Here is a 19,004-nt window from a genome sequence, read left to right as displayed (position 1 = left end):
ATCTTGAGGCCTCTCGTCTTCTGAGGGAATGACAGAGAAAACTGCTAACATCACAGGGTCTAGCCCCACTACTTCTCATTAATAAAGGAGGGGACACAGCTTGTGGAAAGGAGCTTGATGTGGGACCTGCAGGGAAAAGCCCGGTATAACACTGCAGTGAAGCTAAAGATTAATATGTCTGCAGCCTTGCTGACAAGACCCACCAGTTGTCTGACTTGCTTGAGACATATTTGTGGAATGCGGTTAGCTGACCTTTGGATTGCTGTTGGACCCTGCCTTTGGAACACATGCTTAGATTACCTTCTGATCTAGCATTTGGATTCTGTTATTGGACCCTGGGACTGTGACCTGAAAAACTCTGTTATGAGACCCTTAGGTTTCTGGGCCTTGCCTTTCACTTGGTGACCAGGGCAATTTGACAGAATTATTACTATTATAAGATAAGATGTATGCTGTTCTTTGTATTAATTGCATTTAAATTGTGTATAAGCAAGTGTCACAAGGGAAGAAATGGTGAAAATTGTTGCAACCCTATATGAGTTGCAGCACCTTTATATTTTGCAAAAAATGCTGCATATAGTGATTAACATTTCCTAATTTGTCTGCTTTTCTCTGCAGTTCTTAACACCTCATAGATTTTTCTCTTTAATATGAGAATCAATGTGATGCAAAACTAAGAATAGAAAGTAATTTTAAAAGTAAATTAATCTCTTACTGTGTATCTGATGTAAATAAAAAACATGCACAAGGGTGAATAGATAAATGTAAAAGCTAACTATCTGAAAATTTAAGAGTTTATACAAAATATATTTTATAATCAATTAATGGGATTCTTTTTATTCCAGAGGCCTAAAAGATCTAGAATTAGACACTCCTTCCATTGAGAAACGATTTGCTTACAGTTTTCTTCAACAGCTGATAAGATATGTAGATGAAGCCCATCAATATATTCTGGAGTTTGGTAAGATGTTTTAAAAATTATAAAGTGTGGTCTTAGAATGAAGTGCCACATTAACAGAAATAAATGGGTGGACGCTGCAAAGGGACAGTGATAATCAAGAAAAATAATTCCTTCCTGTTCTGCTAAACAAACATCTCAACTCCATTGGTGAAATCAGAAGAGAGATTCACTTCAGGCTGCAGCCCTGTGTTGTATGGATTTTGTCTATATGAAGAAACACCGTTGGTTTCTTGTAGAAATACACCCAAAGCAAACGAAACCAATAGGCAAAAAGTTGAGAAAACTAAGCAGGATTAGCTTGTGTTAGTATTTGGATGGGAGATCACCAAGGAAGACCAGAGTCGCTTATCTGTTGTCTTGAAAACCCACATGAAACTGACATGTGGGTTTTCAAGACAATTTGATGTTGTTATGTGCGAAGTCGTGTCCGACCCATCGCGACCCCATGGACAATGATCCTCCAGGCCTTCCTGTCCTCTACCATTCCCCGGAGTCCATTTAAGTTTGCACCTACTGCTTCAGTGACTCCATCCAGCCACCTCATTCTCTGTCGTCCCCTTCTTCTTTTGCCCTCGATCGCTCCCATCATTAGGCTCTTCTCCAGGGAGTCCTTCCTTCTCATGAGGTGGCCAAAGTATTTGAGTTTCATCTTCAGAATCTGGCCTTCTAAAGAGCAGTCAGGGTTGATCTCCTCTAGGACTGACCGGTTTGTTCGCCTTGCAGTCCAAGGGACTCGCAAGAGCCTTCTCCAGCACCAGAGTTCAAAAGCCTCAATTCTTTGACGCTCAGCCTTCCTTATGGTCCAACTTTCGCAGCCATAGATTGCAACTGGGAAGACCATAGCCTTGACTAAACGCACTTTTGTTGGCAGGGTGATGCCTCTGCTTTTTAGGATGCTGTCTAGATTTGCCATAGCTTTCCTCCCCAGGAGCAAGCGTCTTTTAATTTCTTTGCTGCAGTCCCCATCTGCAGTAATCTTGGAGCCCAGGAAAATAAAATCTGTCACTATCTCCATTTCTTCCCCATCTATTTGCCAGGAATTGAGCGGGCCGGATGCCATGATCTTTGTTTTCTTGATGTTGAGTTTCAAGCCAACTTTTGCACTCTCCACCTTCACCCGCATCAACAGGCTCTTTAGTTCCTCTTCACTTTCTGCCATTAGGGTGGTATCATCTGCATATCTGAGGTTGTTGATATTTCTCCCTGCAATCTTGATCCCAATTTGTGACTCCTCTAATCCCGCATTTCTCATGATGTGCTCTGCATACAAGTTAAATAGGCAAGGCGACAGTATACAGCCTTGCCGCACTCCTTTCTCAATTTTGAACCAGTTAGTGATTCCATGTTCAGTTCTCACTGTTGCTTCTTGACCTGCATATAAATTTCTCAAGAGACAAATAAGATGCTCTGGTATTCCCATCTCTTTAAGAACTTGCCACAATTTGTTGTGTTCCACACAATCAAAGGCTTTAGCATAGTCAATGAAGCAGAAGTAGACGTTCTTCTGGTACTCCCTAGCTTTCTCCATGATCCAGCGTATGTTGGCAATTTGATCTCTAGTTCCTCTGCCTCTTTGAAATCCTGCCTGTACTTCTGGAAGTTCTCGGTCCACATATTGCTGGAGCCTAGCTTGTAGGATTTTGAGCATAACTTTGCTAGCATGAGAAATTAGTGCAATGGTGCGGTAGTTTGAACATTCTTTGGCATTGCCCTTCTTTGGGATTGAAATGTAAACTGACCTTTTCCAATCCTGTGGCCATTGTTGAGTTTTCCAAATTTGCTAGTATTTTGATAACAATTTGATAGCATGTTATTATTGTTGTTGTTATTGTTATTATTATGTATTTGGGTTACCAACATTCATGTTGGGCCTGGAAATCTCCTGGAATTACACCTGAACTTCAGACTATAGAGACTAGTTCCCCTGGAAAAAATGTCTGTTTAGGAGATTGAATTCTGTGGCATTAAACCCTGCTTAAGTCCCTCCCAAGAGAGGTACACTTATCCTCGAACCAGGCCAGGGCCATTTCGGTCCTAGCCTGGTGGAATGAGCTCCTGGGTAAGCTGCAGGCCCTGACAGAACTGTCTCAGTTTCACAGGGCCTGTAAAATGAAGCTCTTCTGCTGGGTCTTTGGTTGAGGCCTGGGCGAGTAAGATCTGCCCTTCCTGAGTTAGCTGGAACATCAGACTGCCTTGGCAGCCCTCCTGAGGCTGGGCTGTGAGCAGGGGGGAGGGATTTTGGCTGCCGCCTGGAGCAGGGTTTAAATCAGTTTTAATGGGGCTTAGGATTTTATGTTTTTGTGGAGTTTTGTAAGAGACAATAGTTACCTGCCACAAGTCACTTCATGGGAGTGGTAGGATATAAATTGAATCACACATAAATAAATGTATCAATGTCCAGTAGAAGAATTAGATGAAGGGTTAAATTTAGGAAGACTATAGCAAAAAGGCACAAATTAAAGTGGACCTTCTTTTCTCATGCAGATGGTGGCAGCAGAGGCAAAGGAGAACAGTTTCCTTATGAGCAAGAAATCAAGTTCTTTGCTAAAGTAAAGTATATCATTGTATTCTTCTGCAGCTATAAAATATATCAATGTAGTGTGGAAAAGTTCAGCTGTGGTAAAGTTACAGACTATATGACAACTATAGTCCTGTGGCCTGCCAGCCATAAAGTGATCCAGGATCCTATCTCATGCATTTCATGCATAGTTTAGAGTAAGGGTGAGGTCCTTATATACATGATTTCCCCATCAGACACACATGGCCCATGGGGGTGTAGGTATTAACATTCCAGAGCTACTGCCAAGAATCAGTGTGGGAGAAGAGCCACTCTTTGTCCTGGTTATGGAGATGACTGCACGGGCTCCTTGGAGAGCGGGCACAGAAATTTTCCAGATATATAAATAAATTATGAATACTATATGTGGCTTGGCCTTGTCTCCTCCCTACCATTGCTATTCATGATAGAGGCACAACCATATAAATGTATGTTATGTCCTCCATGCTGAAGGACAGGATTTATTTCCTGAGTGTTTAAACTTAAAGAAAAACATGGAGATAAATTGAATGCATGTTAACAGATCCATAGTGCCACAAAACACTCATAAACTGAGTAACAAGAATGATGGGATAGCAGTCTTTAAGATAAGCAATTTGTTTTTCTTTCATATATTTATTCCAGGTTGTACTACCTTTAATTGATCAATATTTCAAAAATCATCGCCTGTATTTCCTATCTGCAGCAAGCCGGCCTCTCAGCAGCGGGGGGCATGCCTCTAACAAGGAGAAAGAAATGGTCACAAGGTAAAATATAATTTAAAAATAATTGATTATGAAAGGCAGGAAGATTTATGGAGATGACTAATCAAGACAGAGAGAAAATTGATGCTGACTTGTTTATCTCACATGAAGATCAGTTCCTAATCATTATTATCTGGATAATTTCTTGGATCCTTTTTCAGTTCCAGAATAGTTTCCCCATGCTATTGCTACCTGTTTTATATCCTGTTTTCACCATGAGTGTGTAGCTATAGGTTAGATTTCTGGGCTGCACACTTTTTTTTGGCTGGTGCAATTTGTTTTTAATCTGCAGAGCAAAGGCAAATACTGGTATAGATTAGCAAGGTCCTTTTTTTTTGGAAAGTGAAAGGGATGAAATTCCAGAATTGTCCTTTCTTTTCTTAAAAAAGAATCTCTATTACTGTTTTTTCAAAATATCTGGAATCTAAATTTCATTCTGATATTCAGATATTTTTAAGGCAAATTTAATATTACATTACTGATCAGCAAAGATGAAATATAAGTAAACCATTTATAGCACAATCCCAAGAGGCTGCTGACTGTAGCACAGATGTACTAGTGGAGCTTTGCCTCAGCATAAGTACTACCAGTCACTATCCTATGCCCATTGCACAGAGGTGAAAGAACAACAACAAACACCCCTCCATAAAGCCCAAACTGCATAGCAAGCATGCCCAAGTCCCTAACTATCCAGGCAGCACCCCACTAGTCATAGCAGTATCATGGAAGGCATGGAAGGGCACAATCTCCCACTGCATATCAATGCAGCCAGGACTCCCTGATGGCATACTGTTCCCACCCCAAGCAGAGCGCCAGAAGATAGGAGGGAAAGACTTGCATATGCCACAACTCCTGTGGATGCCTGCAGAGTGAGCTATAGGAACCCTGGGATTAAACTGCTTCAAGGAGTCCCACAAATGTGAATTTGAGTCCCAACAATCATCTGAGTTCCCGTTTGCTGAAAAGGGAACCATAGGCATTGGAGCAGCAACAGGACAACACACAAGAGTACCCATAATAAAGACTATTTTTCATGCCCAGAGGCTGCCCTCTGGGAGATGCTGCCTTCTGTTGATTCACTAACCCATGTTGGGATGTTCCTCAGAATGGAGAGAGGAGAGGGCTGAGCAACCTATTATTTCCTCCTCCTGACTAGAAAACCTCTCCAGGCTTTTGCAGATCTCCTGTCAAAAGCTAGCTTGGTGTAGTAGTGATTAAGAGTGGCAGCCTCTAAACACTAGAATCGGGTTTAGTATGAAGCCAGTTGTGTGACCTCAGGCCAGTCACAATTCTCAGAGCTCTTTCAGCATCACCTACTTCATTGGGCATCTGTTGTGGGGAGAGGACGGGAAGGTGATTGTAAGCCACTTTGAAATTCCTTCAGGTAGTAAAATGTGGGGTACCAGAAATAGCTCTTCAGTCTTTTCCTCTCTGGTCTGCTCCAAGGTGGCTCCTTCTAGATTTCCCTTCACCCGGTCCACCTTTTCCCTCTGTGGGTTGGCATCTGCCTGTCAGACACAGACACAGCCCATTGTCTCTCTTCCTTTCTGTCCATAGCCCATGGCCTGGACCTGCCCTCTTTGCTGGCTTGCTGCCAGAGTCAGGAGAAGAAGGAGGCCTTTTACAATGTCTTCTGGGGAAGGGGGATGGCTACCTCTCCAACATTGATTTCTGGGATTTATGCATCACCAATTTTTGACAACATTCCCAGGTCAGCTTTCCCTGGCCATACTGCTGCACCATGCTCCCAATGTCTCTCCCTGCCAGACATTGGAACAGCCAGTGGCAAGTCTATGATCTGGGGATTGTCTGGGCAGCCATGTGAATCTTGGGGCTGCTACAAAGCTCTGGGCATGTGCACAGTAGTACCATCCCCTGACATTATTCCTCATATCCTGTAGTTCAGTAGGGAAGGGTGCCTATGTGGTAAATGGAAGGCTTGGGTTATTGGGGAAATAGAAGGGAGAATAGTGGCCTAAAGGGAAAGTCTGCCTGTTGGCTGGTATATGTCAGTAGAACCCAAGGCAGAGACTGGACTCAAACCCATGTGTCCTACGTACCCTAACAACTGAGTTAATCTCCATAAATGGGAAACAGCATATGGAGCTAGACATTCCCTGGTAGCACTTACGTCACCACCAGCCATAAGGAACTGGACAGGATACACTGAAAAGGTAGACATGACCCAGTGGAACAGCACTGGGATAGCATGTCTAAGGCCCTCAGTTTGATTCCTATACAGAGAGGCAGTCAAGTGGTACACAGCTGGTGTTTTGCCCCACAAACAACCAAGTGATGGATGAAATGTGCCTTTGGATGTGCATACTATGTATCCATTTTTGATGACATGCGCCTTTGTATCCTTCCTTTCTGCACACAGAGGTCCCATAACTGTCAGATCCCCCATGTGCCCCACCATCTTTTCCGCTCTAAATATCTCTGTCCCAAATTGATCTGCATGGTTTACCAGTTGCCAGCAGTGATGTGGGGTGTGTTAAACCTAGAGACCTACATGCTTCCCCTTGCAAGAGCATACTTTATTTATTTATTTATTTATTTATTTATTTATTTATTTATTTATTTATTTATTTATTTATTTATTTATTTATTTATTTATTTGTCATACTTCTATACCGCCCTCCCCAGAGGCTCACTTGTACTAACCCTCAGCCACTTCCCATGTGTACTTCACAAAGCTATTAGTAGGGGGTTAGGATTGTGAAGGGGTGGGGAGCAACCCTCATCTGTCCATCATCAATCACACAGGGACACAGCTATAGCACATTCCAACTTTATTGAACAGCAGCAGGAAATCAAGATGTCAACTTATCCAGTATGGCTGATATTCCCATATGCCTTTGCAAGCTGTCTCCAAAAGACCATGGGGGAGATAGAGTGGCTCTTCTGTATCTTGACAGGCCAGAGACAGCCATGTCAAATAGCAGCCCTGTGGCAAGATCCATGCTACTGGCTGAAGCCAGCACATGCCATATCAAAAAGGTGATATCCCCAGGTTTCTTCCCTGTTTAATCACTACTTGCAGTGCTGTTAAACAGAGACATGGGTAATGATGAGTATTATCCCTGACCTCCGGCACAGTGGCCATTACTGGTAGAATCATGCCTGAGTGGCCCTGGGGGAATCTACAGCTCAACTTCCACTCTAGAATGGGTCTCCACATTCTGAGGCCTTTTGAGCACATGACATAGCCATCCAGACAACACTTGCTCATCACCTGAATGAATGTGTGCTCTGTCTTCTAGGGCTTTTACATGGAACATAATGCTATAAGACAAAATATGTTACGGGTGTTTGGGCAGCATTCTATGATGCTAGTTGGGGTGCTGCGGGTGGAGGGGAATTGGTTGTGGCTATTGTTGGCATCCTGAGCTTCACTAGGGCTTGGGGGTATGTCCAGGGCTGAGGAGGGAGGTGCACTTGAACTTTTCCTTTTGTATTGGAGTCTATGAACTATACCACTGTATTTGCTGGTGTAACTTTATGCTGACTGAGTGTATTCCTGAGTGGCTTAGAGAGCTGTCTGAGTCCAGCTCCACTCCCGCTCCACTCACTTCATATTTCTGTATACCCATATTACTATGCTTGTGTGTTGGCTACCAGAATATCACCAGCACCCAACTATGGCAAATGTTATTCTTGTATACCAGCATACGTCTCAGATTCACGTGTAACTTCAAAATATGCCAGCATAATGCTTAGTACCCTAAGTATTTTGGGATCAAGGTTCAGGATTCAGGTTTGTAATTCAATATAAAATATAAACCATATAGGCTACATCATAAAGCAGTGAATCTCAGAGACAAACCTTTTAAAGCTTCTATAAGCCTACTCCTAGGATTATTAGAGTTTATGTGTAGTTCCTGTTTGGTATTTGTAAATATAAATGACATTACTTTCCAACAAGCCATATTTCATGGACATTAGAGGCATGCCAGATTTATCACTGAATCTCCTCTCCTAGATCACCCTGTTTTCCCTCTTTCCTGTAACCCACATGTGAAAGATCTACTTTTGGATCCTAACCCACAATTTGAGTTAGTTCTTCTTCACTAGAGGCAGTCTAGCTATGACGCCTCTGTCTAGCTCTGCTTTTTAAATAAGGACATCCTTGTAAAAATGTTTTATTCATAGGAATGGCTCATAGCATAGTTGGGTGTATTTTGTGAAAGAATTAAAGAAACATCATGGAGTCATTCCTCACTCCATATACCCTATGGCTGCTGAGCTGGTTCACTGAACACTGGCATGCTTTTGTTGTGACCTTTAACTTAGCTTACTGCCTTTCCATTTTTATATCAGATATGTATGCAATGCAAATAGTAATGGTTGGTGCCAAGTGAAGTGTGACATAACTGACAACCATCACTGCAAATGCAGGTCCCTACATTCTCCTCCATAGCTGAGGAGGAAGGCAGGTGCATTAGAGGTATTGTGAAGATGCATTGCTGATGAATAACAGTGCAGCCTGTCACATCCAATAATGTCATCAGACTAGGCCTACATGAGGTTGTGCTAGCTATTCACTAGAAGCATGCCTGCTTTGTGCTGCCTGGAATGCTCCGTGTCTCTGCTGATCCTCCTTTGCTGCACATGGCCCTTCCAACCTTAGGGCCATTCCGCACAAGGACCAATGTTGCCAATTGCTTTCACAAAGTGGAAACGCTATTCTAAATAGTGGAATCTCAGCGTTCCGCATACCCTCATTTGTAGTGGAATCCAGTAGCATTTCATTCATTCCCCCCAGGTTTCCAGTCTCGCAGGAATCGCTAGAAAGGAAGCGATTTTTTTCTGTTCTTGTTCCCGCCCCTGGCCGTCAATCATACGGAACAGCCAATGGGCGGTTGTTATCATGCTCCTTTCCACTTAAGCACAGGTTTAAAAAAACACACACACACGTTGCAACGAATATGCGTTGATTCGTTGCAATGGAGAGACCCATCTAGCTGGCGTGTGAGCTGGCGATTCATCGTTACCACGCTCTCCCGAGTGGAAAAAATTCCCCCCCCGCACAGGCGCGATTTTTGGCTGAAATTAAAGGGAACTGGCGAACAGGGGGCTGTGTTGTGCTTGGGGACTTAGGGGAGCTTTAAAGCACTTCTGTGGAGGGACTGTAGCCGGAGAAGCCTCACTGGATGAATGAAGCCTCGCTGGTTCGTTGTTTTCCCTGCTCCAAGGAAAAAAATTGGCGATCACTTCAGCGGAAGTTTGGAGGAGAGAGCCAGGGGGAGGGACTTTGTTGCAACCGCTACATTGAAAACGCACATGTCTTTTTCGCAAGTGTTGCAGGTTGTTGGCAAGAGTGTAGTGATTTTCTGAGGGTGAATCCACTTTTCCCGATTCCCCGAAAATTGCTACAACGAAGCGATTTTGGTGCTAGTGTTGCAGGAGTGTTGCAGATTGATCACGATGTCATGTGGAATGCAATTTTAGTGGCGAAAACAAAATGTAAGACAAAAAAAAAAATCGTGCGGAATGGCCCTTAGTCACCACTCACTCTACCTAAGAGATCACTTCTGCCCATGAATAGTATTTTTAGAATCTGACGTTGGATGTCATGATCAGAAGAAAAAACAGCTTAATGATTTATTTAATTCTCTTGCACATATTGAAGTGTAGCGTTAATGAATGTTCATAATGAGGGATTTGGCTTGATTGAAAAAAAGTGATTTGGTTCAGGATGGCCCCCAAACTAAACTGTCCCCAAAGGGCCCTACTCAAATTGAGCCAGTCCAGTGAGTTTGGTTCCCCCTTTCTTCCAGCCACCGCAAGCCACTGCCAGGAAAAAAGAGATGGGAACTGCCCTTGAAGGAACTTAACTTCCAACTTTTTCCCAGTCATGGCTCACTGGGATCAGTAGAAAGGGGAGATGCCCAAGAAGTGTTAAATGACTGCCAGTTTCAAGGGGGGGGGGATGAAACTGAGGGGTATAATGTCTCACAACCATTTAAACCTAACAGCTCAGTGGGTTTGCTGATCAGCTGTTAGGTTTTAATGACTGCTAACTGACGCTAGAGGGCGTCACCTCAAGGGTCAGACATAACCCAGTGTTGCACAGGGGATACCTTTACCTTTAACTGACTGGTGGACCCACACCACTCAGCTTTCAGGTTTAAATGACTGACCCTGAACAGCCAAACTGAACCAGCTGCAAGTCCAGTAAATATTCAGGTATGCCTTTCTCACTGAACATCAGTCAGCCAATTCTGAACAGGCTCCAGTTCAGCCCAAATTTTGGTTCATGAGCTGGTTCATGCCAATCCTACTTATTGTTGTTAAAACTGAACTTGGTCTTGAAACATGATATATGAAGCTGTCTTATACTGAATCAATGTCAGTACTTCTAGTAGTGGCTCTCCAGAGCCTCCGGTAAATGTTTCTCACATCACTTGTGCCCTAATCCTTAAATAGAAATGCCAGGGATTTAACCTGGAGCCTTCTGTATCCCAAGTAGATGCACCACCAGTGATCCATAGTCTCACTAATAGTGCAATAATAATAACTCATGACATGTAATCTAGTTTCTGCTTAGATATGACAACTAAAATGTTTCATTGTCTTCTCCCAACTGCATTTCCCATCTCTTCTCCAATATGGTATCTTTTAAGATTTAAAAATGTGCAATGAATTAATAGTTTAAACTCTTTATTGAACTGTGGCAATTGCTAATTGCATTGTAAACTACAAACGTTAAAAGAAAAAACTGATTGAACCACAGTTAAGGGCACATAACATTGATATATATTACCACTATCAAACATTTGTGACTCACAAAGAACATATTTTTTTTTAAGTGTAGTGATCTAAACTAGATTATTGAATGCATTTGCTTCCTGTAGTTTCAGTAGCCATTTGTATACATTCTCTAAAGTTATTAAGTTTGTTGTCAATGTTTTTCTTTTACTTTAATTGTAATATGTGCTTATTTAACCATGTTTGTTAAGGAGATGCTCTTGAAAACTTGTGTTTTAATATTCTCAGCCTTGCATTCTGCTCAGACAATTGATTCTTTCTGCAAAACATCATGTTGCTTTTCCTTGCTCATATATCAGCTGTTATTTTTCTCCTTTCTTTGTTTCTTTTCCCTCTTTTCTCTTTTATTTTCCCTTTGTCTTCAGCCTGTTCTGCAAACTTGGAGTTCTTGTCAGGCATAGGATTTCATTGTTTGGTAAGGAGACCCTTGACAAATAATTGTGTGAGCATCCCTTGATTTTCTTTCCCATTCTTTGAAATTTGTTGACTGCTACTTTGTTGCATGCTGCATGACTGCATGGTCAAGGGCATGATCTTTGTGGGCCACTAATCATCCTTTAGTTTGGCCACACACATTGATTTTTTTTTTGGGGGGGGGAAACGTAGCCTAGAAATTCTATAACAATTATACTGACTGTGTAATTTAAAGAGTAAAATAAGAAAAAATATTGGCAATAGCCATGATACATTGTTTAAATGAGAAGTACAGTAATCTTGTCAAGTGTCATGTTTTGAATGCACATAAACTTGTCCATTGTTGACTGTGGAATTCCATTTCTATAGCAAGCATTTATGGTTTGCAGCCAATCAAATAACCTTCTTCTGCATGTGATGTGTTTGTTCCGTGTGCTTAAAAAATGAGTGGCTACACTGCTTTTTCCACACATGGAAATCCAATTTGCATTGTTAGAGAAGGTCTCTTGTGTATGCCATATAAATTATTCAAGACTCTGATAGAAGTGCTTGCCTTAGAACTGTTAGGAAACTATTTCTCTCTTCTCTAATGGAAGACAGGGAACATTAATATTAATCAATTTTTAAATAGTTGAAAGATAATTTGTTAGGTCCTGGCCATTTCAGAGGCATGCTGTTGATATGTTTTATTGACAAGAACCATGAATTCATTCAGTGTCATATTTTAAATTCCCATGATCCATGGTAAGCTCTGTTTTGACCATGACTAGCCATTATTAGTCTTGAAAGGGGAAAAAGAAACCTGAGCAAGAGGCTTGTATTTTTCCCTTACAAGGTTAATGATAGAAGAAGGAGAGTTGGTTTTTATACCCCACTTTTCACTGCATGAAGGAGTCGCAAACTGGCTTACAATTACCTTCTCTTCCTCTCCCCACCACAGATATCCTGTGAGGTGGGTGAGGCTGTGAGTGCTCTGAGAGAAACTGCTCAGTGAGAACAGCTCTCATGGGACTGTGACTGGCCCAAGGTCACCCAGCTGGCTGCATGTGGAGGAGCATGGAATCAAACCCAGCTTTTCAGATTAGAGACTGCCATTCTCAACCACTACACTATGCTGGCTCTCTTGGGAGGAGCTTTGGAGGAAGGGGAAGAAGTCAGGCTTGATTGGCAAAACCATAGAAAGAATTTGCACTTCTCCCATTGTGCTAAGCTCCATCCAAATCAGGCCATTCTTGGTTGTAGTTTTCATTTTTAAAAAGTCCTGTGAAGATCTGTTCTAGTACCTTGTCTGGTTTAGCCTTAGGTAAATAATTTCTAATGTTTTTGGTATGTAGTTGGAATCTTGATGTTCTTCTGGCAGAATTGCCAGATCCAAAATAGTAGTTTGCATTATTGCAGGTTATAGATAGGAGTGTCCAAACACATCAAAAACAAAAGCACAGAGCTGTGTCCTTGGCATAAACTGTGGGAATGATTTCATTTTCTTTTCTTTCATGCTAGTCATACAGGCCCTTTAAGTCACACATATCTGTGTTGTGCTTCATGGAAGAGAAATGGACCTAATTTTAACATAAGAAATAATCCATTATACCCTGTTGCACCCTTCTTTTCCATTATAATTTGCTTATGTGAACAATGATCAGTTAGTAGCTGGAGTGAGAAAATGAAAGCTGAGGAGTGACAGCATACTTTGTTTCAATGTTATTTTTGTTATCAAAACTTGTTTATGTTTTTCAGTTTCCTTTTGAGTATCTTATTTTGCCTAGGAGTTGAATGCTAATTATAGCTCAGCAAGAACAGAGAAAATGCTTATAATGATCCAGGGAACTTTTTGTTCCTGAGTTAGTTTATGACCATTTATGCACTGGAGGTTTCATGCCGGGCTGCAGGCTGGAGTTCTAGTTGTGACAGGTTGCCCCACCTCTTCCTGCACTCACACACAGGAGCATTTGGCCCGGTGCGCCTCATCTGCCCCCAATTTTTGCTCCTGCGCAGGAGATGGGGCAGTGAAGTTCTCAGTGCATAAACGATCTATAGTGAACAGCTTGAGGTGGCTCAGAAGCTTTGTAAAGCAGCGAAGCTGTGCAATCCCTGAACAAGTCTGACCACGCAGAGGGAATTTCCCAACCTGAACTGAGCTATTTGTATCTAAAGATACAATTGTGCTTGAACACAGAAGCTTATCTGTTCCACATAATATATGGCTTAGAGGAGGAACGTGTCTCATGGATTAAGTGCCACTCAGTGCTTAACACCCACTCAGGGCAGCCGTTCTGTCCCTGAGTGCTTCCTCCTCCAACCGGCTTGCCTGACTGTTCATTCAGCAGCAAGCCAATTGCCTTCCATCCCCCACCCCAACCACCCCCTCCTCCTTCCACTTCCCTCTGAGGCTCAGAGGCTGCAGATCCCTGCTGCGTGAGAGCTGCCCCTGCTGGTGAGTTCCATAACAGCTGCCTGCAGCCTTTCCAGATCCTGGGGGAGGCCATCTGCAGAGTTCTTCCATCCCACTCTACAATCTAGCACCCCTTGTATTCCAGAATGAAACGGGCTTGGCCCCTAGTATTGTGAATAAAGATTTGTTGGTCCGAAAGGTGTCACTGGGCAAAAACTTTGTTCTGCTGCTTCAGACCAGCATGGCTACCGACATGATTCTGAGCTCAACTTAGATTCTTTGGCAACTCTTAAATATGTACTGGTGTATATTCAGTCACATGCAAACTTTGCAGAGCTGGGCTCTTTAGCTTCCCCTTCCTGATTCAGTCTACTTACTCCTCCCATTTTGTTCTAGGATGTGTCAGCAAAATCTTAGGAACAGTTTTATGGTAGCCTCCAGGTAGTAGATGGAGATCTCCCATATTACAACAGAACCCAAGGCAACACAGAACAGTTCATCTAGAAAAAATGACTGCTTTGGGAGGTGGACTCTATGATGTTACACATATTGAAGTCCCTCCCCCACCATCCTCAGGCTCCACCCCCAAAATCTCTAGATTTCCCCAGATCTGGTAACCTATTTGAAGATCTGTGATTTTTTGGGGGGCGGGGTTATTTGGATCCCATGCAATTTTTGGATCCTTTACAAACAGCATTTTGGAGTTTTTGCACAGCTCTGCCTAATATATTATTATTGTTGAGAACCTGAACAAAAGTAGATAAATGCTTTGTGCAATTTGTTAGTTGGCAAAAAGTTTTATCTATATCAAATGTGCACACTTTAACAGGAAAATCAAAATTTGTGAAAATTTAGTTGCATTCTAATTGTTGTAAAACATATTATTAATGCCAGGGATAAAGTAGGAGAACTTATTTGAAATATTTCTCACACTCCATTTTCTGATATTCCTGAAGTGGGTTCACAAGATTTGTCTCTATAATACAATAGAAACCTATTAGCTTGTCGTTGTGACTTCCCCTCCTGCTTTTTCCTCACCTAATTAAGGATGAGACAATTTGTTTTTCTTAAAAGTTCTTTGACTTGCAAGGAAGGCTTTTGAGCTGGAATGAGATGCAACACACCATGTTGGGTATAACAAGGCCACAGCTTTTTTTACCTCCCACGGGAGGGTTGGTACAGCATGGAAGAGAGAATCTGATCTAGCAGTCAGCAGACTGCACCACAACCCATGGAGTCCAGAGAAGAAGAAGAAGAAGAAGAGTTGGTTCTTATATGCCGCTTTTCCCTACCTGAAGGAGGCTCAAAGCGGCTTACAGTCGCCTTCCCATTCGTCTCCCCACAACAGACACCCTGTGGGGTGGGTGAGGCTGAGAGAGCGCTGATATCACTGCCCGGTCAGAACAATTTTTATCAGCACCGTGGCGAGCCCAAGGTCACCCAGCTGGCTGCATGTGGGGGAGCGCAGAATCGAACCCGGCATGCCAGATTAGAAGTCCGCACTCCTAACCACTACACCAAACTGGCTCTCTGGCACCAAAGAGGCGCCCCTGGGATCCACACCATTCCCCACTGGGACAGCAGATCCCCTTGCCTACTAGAATCCACTGCTAAGGGAAGCCATCTATATGTGGGGGAGCCAAAGGGGCACAAATCTCCATCGGCTACCATCCAAGCCACCAGGCAAATGTGGGGAGATTGCCCGTCTTCCTATGAATTGAAAGTTTCTGTTCATTATTCCCCCTGAGACAGGAAAAGGGCATTATTCTGAGTGTTTTTTTTACTTATTAAAGCAGGCAGATGAAAGAGGGCAGATGAAAAAGTCTCCTTTTAGGTCCAGATGATCTATTATGTATATTGTGGTCTTTGAAGTATTTTTGCTTATTCATACATCTCTCTGCCCATTCTGTAGAGTCCTTGAACTGTTAGAGCTACAAACTGCTAGTGAAAAGAACTCTAGTATAACCTTTTGTTGTGGATTACACCATGGCTGTTTACAAAATGCAAGGCAGTTAGGGTAGCCTACATGAGGCTTCCTTTCCTTGACTGCCAAATCTTGTACCTCTCTGTGGAAAAAAGTCCCTACTGAGGATGTAGCATGACATGGACCCTGCCTCTTGTGCTATTGGTTTTGTTTTGACCACTGGTTGGGACTCAGACACTAAACTTTCCTCTTTATTTGATTTCCAAAGACAGGTGTGTCTCTGTGGAAAGCCATTAGAATTGTTTGGCTAGGGGCTCAGTTTCCATGTGCGGTTGAGACTGACTGAAAAGTGCTTTCCTTTAAAGCAAATCTTTTTGTACTATTGAATCCCTTATCTCCCTGATGTCTTGCACCCTTTCCAAAATGACTGCTAAACCTTTTCAGCGCTCAGGGTATTAACAATTAATATGCACTGAGAAATACCAGTAAACTGTACTCTCAATATAACTAAGTCTCTAGACTAGCAGGGGGGAAAAGCTGTTTTAGCCCAAAACCATGAATAATAGCTATCATTATTGAAATCTGTTTTTCCATCAAAAATCATCTTTGAACAGAACATGTCTGATGGCAACATTTCTGCCAATTGTCTATAAAAATTCAGATGAATCTCCAAAGTTTGTATTAAATCTTTGAAAATTCTTCTGTATTGATACAATATTCTATGGATATATTAGCATTTTTTGTCTGAAATTATGTATTTTTATCTCGAGATATATAGTTGTGTCTGCCTAATCTCTAGTCTATGTACATCCCTTCTAAGACTAGCCTCAGTCTATATTCTTGTGTTTGGGGTTTTTTCCAGTGTTAGTGATAACTGTCATAGGTTTTAGTTTTGAATGCCTATAAAACTTCCATTAAATTAAATTTTACTGTGTTTTAGATTATTTTCTGTATTTAGATTTGCTTGGTATTCCAGCTATATAATTAGGTTACATAATTGTCATCTCACTCCACCAAGTTGTATTATTGTCTGGATTTAATGAAACACATATATTTTTTTTTATAATAATTTTATTGTTTATTATTATATGAAGCATTTACAGAAAAGTTGTAAAGAGAAAGCGACCAGTTGATATGGTTTGCCATCTCTTTTAACATAGATATTTAGTTCTCATCACATATTATTCCTAGTCTAGAAGTTTTTACCATTTTTCTTAGCCAAGTGATTGTTAGTACATATGAGATCTATTATAGGAATACATTCTGTTATTATCTTAAATGATATTAGGTCAGTTTCCTTCATAAGTTGGCCCTAACCCAAGAATTACTACTGTTGTCTTGTTAATGCCTATAAAATATGGTTTGTCATCCTCTTTTGGCATACATATTAACATACATATTCAATTCCCATCGCATATTAATCCTGATCTAGGAGTTATTACCATCTTTCTTAACAGAGTAGTTGTTGATACATAGGAAGGTATAATCTATTATAAGGATATATTCTATTATTGTCTTAAGTGATATAAAGTCAGTTCCCTTCATATATTAGACCTGTCCTGAAGGTTGCTACTGCTTTTTTTTTTTTCTCACAAGAAGCCAGGAGAATACTCCATTGTTCAGCTCATCTTTCAGGTGGTCGCAGAAAATGAAATTGTATTTTTTTCCATATTAGAGTGTTTCTGATTGTCCTTCTGTCAGGGCCAGAGAAATCTCTTGCTTGATTCTTGCTTGTACTCGCCTTTGAGGGGGCTCTGAATCCTTTGTCAATCTGGATCTCTTCCTCTGGTCGCACAGAAGTATCTCCTGATAGCTTCCTAGTTGCTGTCGCTTTTGAATAGACTCTTTTTATTTTGCTGATCCAAGTCATTTCCTGCTCTGAATAGACTTCCAGGTTTTTGGTGCTTTCCTTCCATGAATCTGTTTTCCCAGGTTCTTTAAAGATACTTTGGGTTTTTACATCTCTGGCACTCTCTCCCTCCAGTTGATTAACTTCCAGACATTGAAGTTTCACTTGATTTACTGTTAGCTGAGCTGCGTCATCAGCTGGTCTCTCCGGATCTTGGGCTCCATCCAAAAGCTCCCCCTTAGTCCCACGAATTTCCTTTTCCAGCTTATTGACTGCTTTCAGTATCTCTGAGTTTCCTTTGCATAACAAATGAAAAAGCTGTGCCTTAGTTAATTCTTCCATAGTTCTAGTCAGTCACAAACTATAAACAGAAAGTCTCGTGAGGTCTCGCGGGAGCACGAGCGATCCCAAATTATCAGTTTGTCGATCTCCGTATCAAGTCAGATTCTCCCACTGAACGTTCACCCATAAATCTTCAAGGCACTCTCTTTGTTTGGTTAATGGGTGTAATTAGCTGGGAGTCTCTCACTCGGGAAAAGAAGTAATTCGCTTGTAAATTGGTTGAGGGGGGGGAGGGAAGAGCTTGTGAGAGGAGAGAGAGAAAAGCCAGAAAGCTTTCAATTCTTACTGTTGTAGGTTCCAGCTTCTGTCAGCTTCTGCTCCTATCGATCTGGTAAATGATGATCTGGGAAGAATGTGAGGTCGGCTGGTCGTTTCAAGCTTGTAAAGTTGTTTGCGACTAAGACGCCATCTTGACCTTGAGCTCAAGCCGCTATTAATCCAGGGAGGTCTAGCTTCTCCCTACGAATCTGTAGGACCCTCAGGTCACCGTTCCCGGTTCCTGGGGCGACCGGTGAGCAGATTTGCGTATCTGTTCAGGTCAGCCAGGTGCATAAGCCCCTGACCCTCGGCATGGCTTAAGAGCTGAACTGAAGTCCAGCTTTCTTTATGGCGCCCCTGGTGGTTCTCTAATGAAACACATATTGATATCTGTCATCCTGAAAATATTCAGATTTTTAAAAGTTTAGTTGCTGATCTAAGAAAATATGGAATCCATAAAGTAAATCTGTTCAATTTACGAAATTATCTAATTTTCTCATGTGCATTGTTTAAATGTAAAGCCATACTTTGTTCCTTGGATCTTGGCAATAGCATTTTGACTTTAGAATGGCTTAGAACCCACAGAGTATTTCTCTGGGTAGAAGAGTTCCCACCTGTAGAGTTGCTACCCAAAAATGCCTTCCTTGAATGCTACGCAAACAGGAAAGGAAAACTGCCTTTGGTAAAATTACATTTAATCCACTATCTACTATAAAATAAAGCACAATTCAACTAAGCACTTGGCATCCTTTTGATTTAATGATTTAGACATTGATTTAATGTCTAAGTTCAT

The 19,004-nt window shown here is 41.8% G+C and overlaps 1 protein-coding gene across 9 annotated transcripts in view; it reads left to right on the top strand.

Annotated features, from left to right (window-relative positions):
• RYR2 (ryanodine receptor 2) overlaps nt 1-19,004 on the top strand; it is a 458,147-nt gene that overhangs the window by 335,764 nt on the left and 103,379 nt on the right. For all 9 annotated transcript variants that reach the window (XM_077345372.1, XM_077345367.1, XM_077345356.1 and 6 more), the window contains 4 exons: nt 846-961; nt 3,446-3,510; nt 4,143-4,264; nt 11,398-11,447. In XM_077345372.1, the coding sequence (XP_077201487.1) occupies nt 846-961; nt 3,446-3,510; nt 4,143-4,264; nt 11,398-11,447 (353 nt within the window). The remainder of the gene's footprint in view (nt 1-845; nt 962-3,445; nt 3,511-4,142; nt 4,265-11,397; nt 11,448-19,004) is intronic.

This window comes from Paroedura picta, chromosome 1 (assembly GCF_049243985.1).
Source record: "Paroedura picta isolate Pp20150507F chromosome 1, Ppicta_v3.0, whole genome shotgun sequence".
Lineage (NCBI taxonomy): Eukaryota > Metazoa > Chordata > Lepidosauria > Squamata > Gekkonidae > Paroedura > Paroedura picta.
The sequence above is the reverse complement of the archived record's forward strand: the minus strand, read 5'-3'. Positions and strand labels throughout refer to the sequence as shown.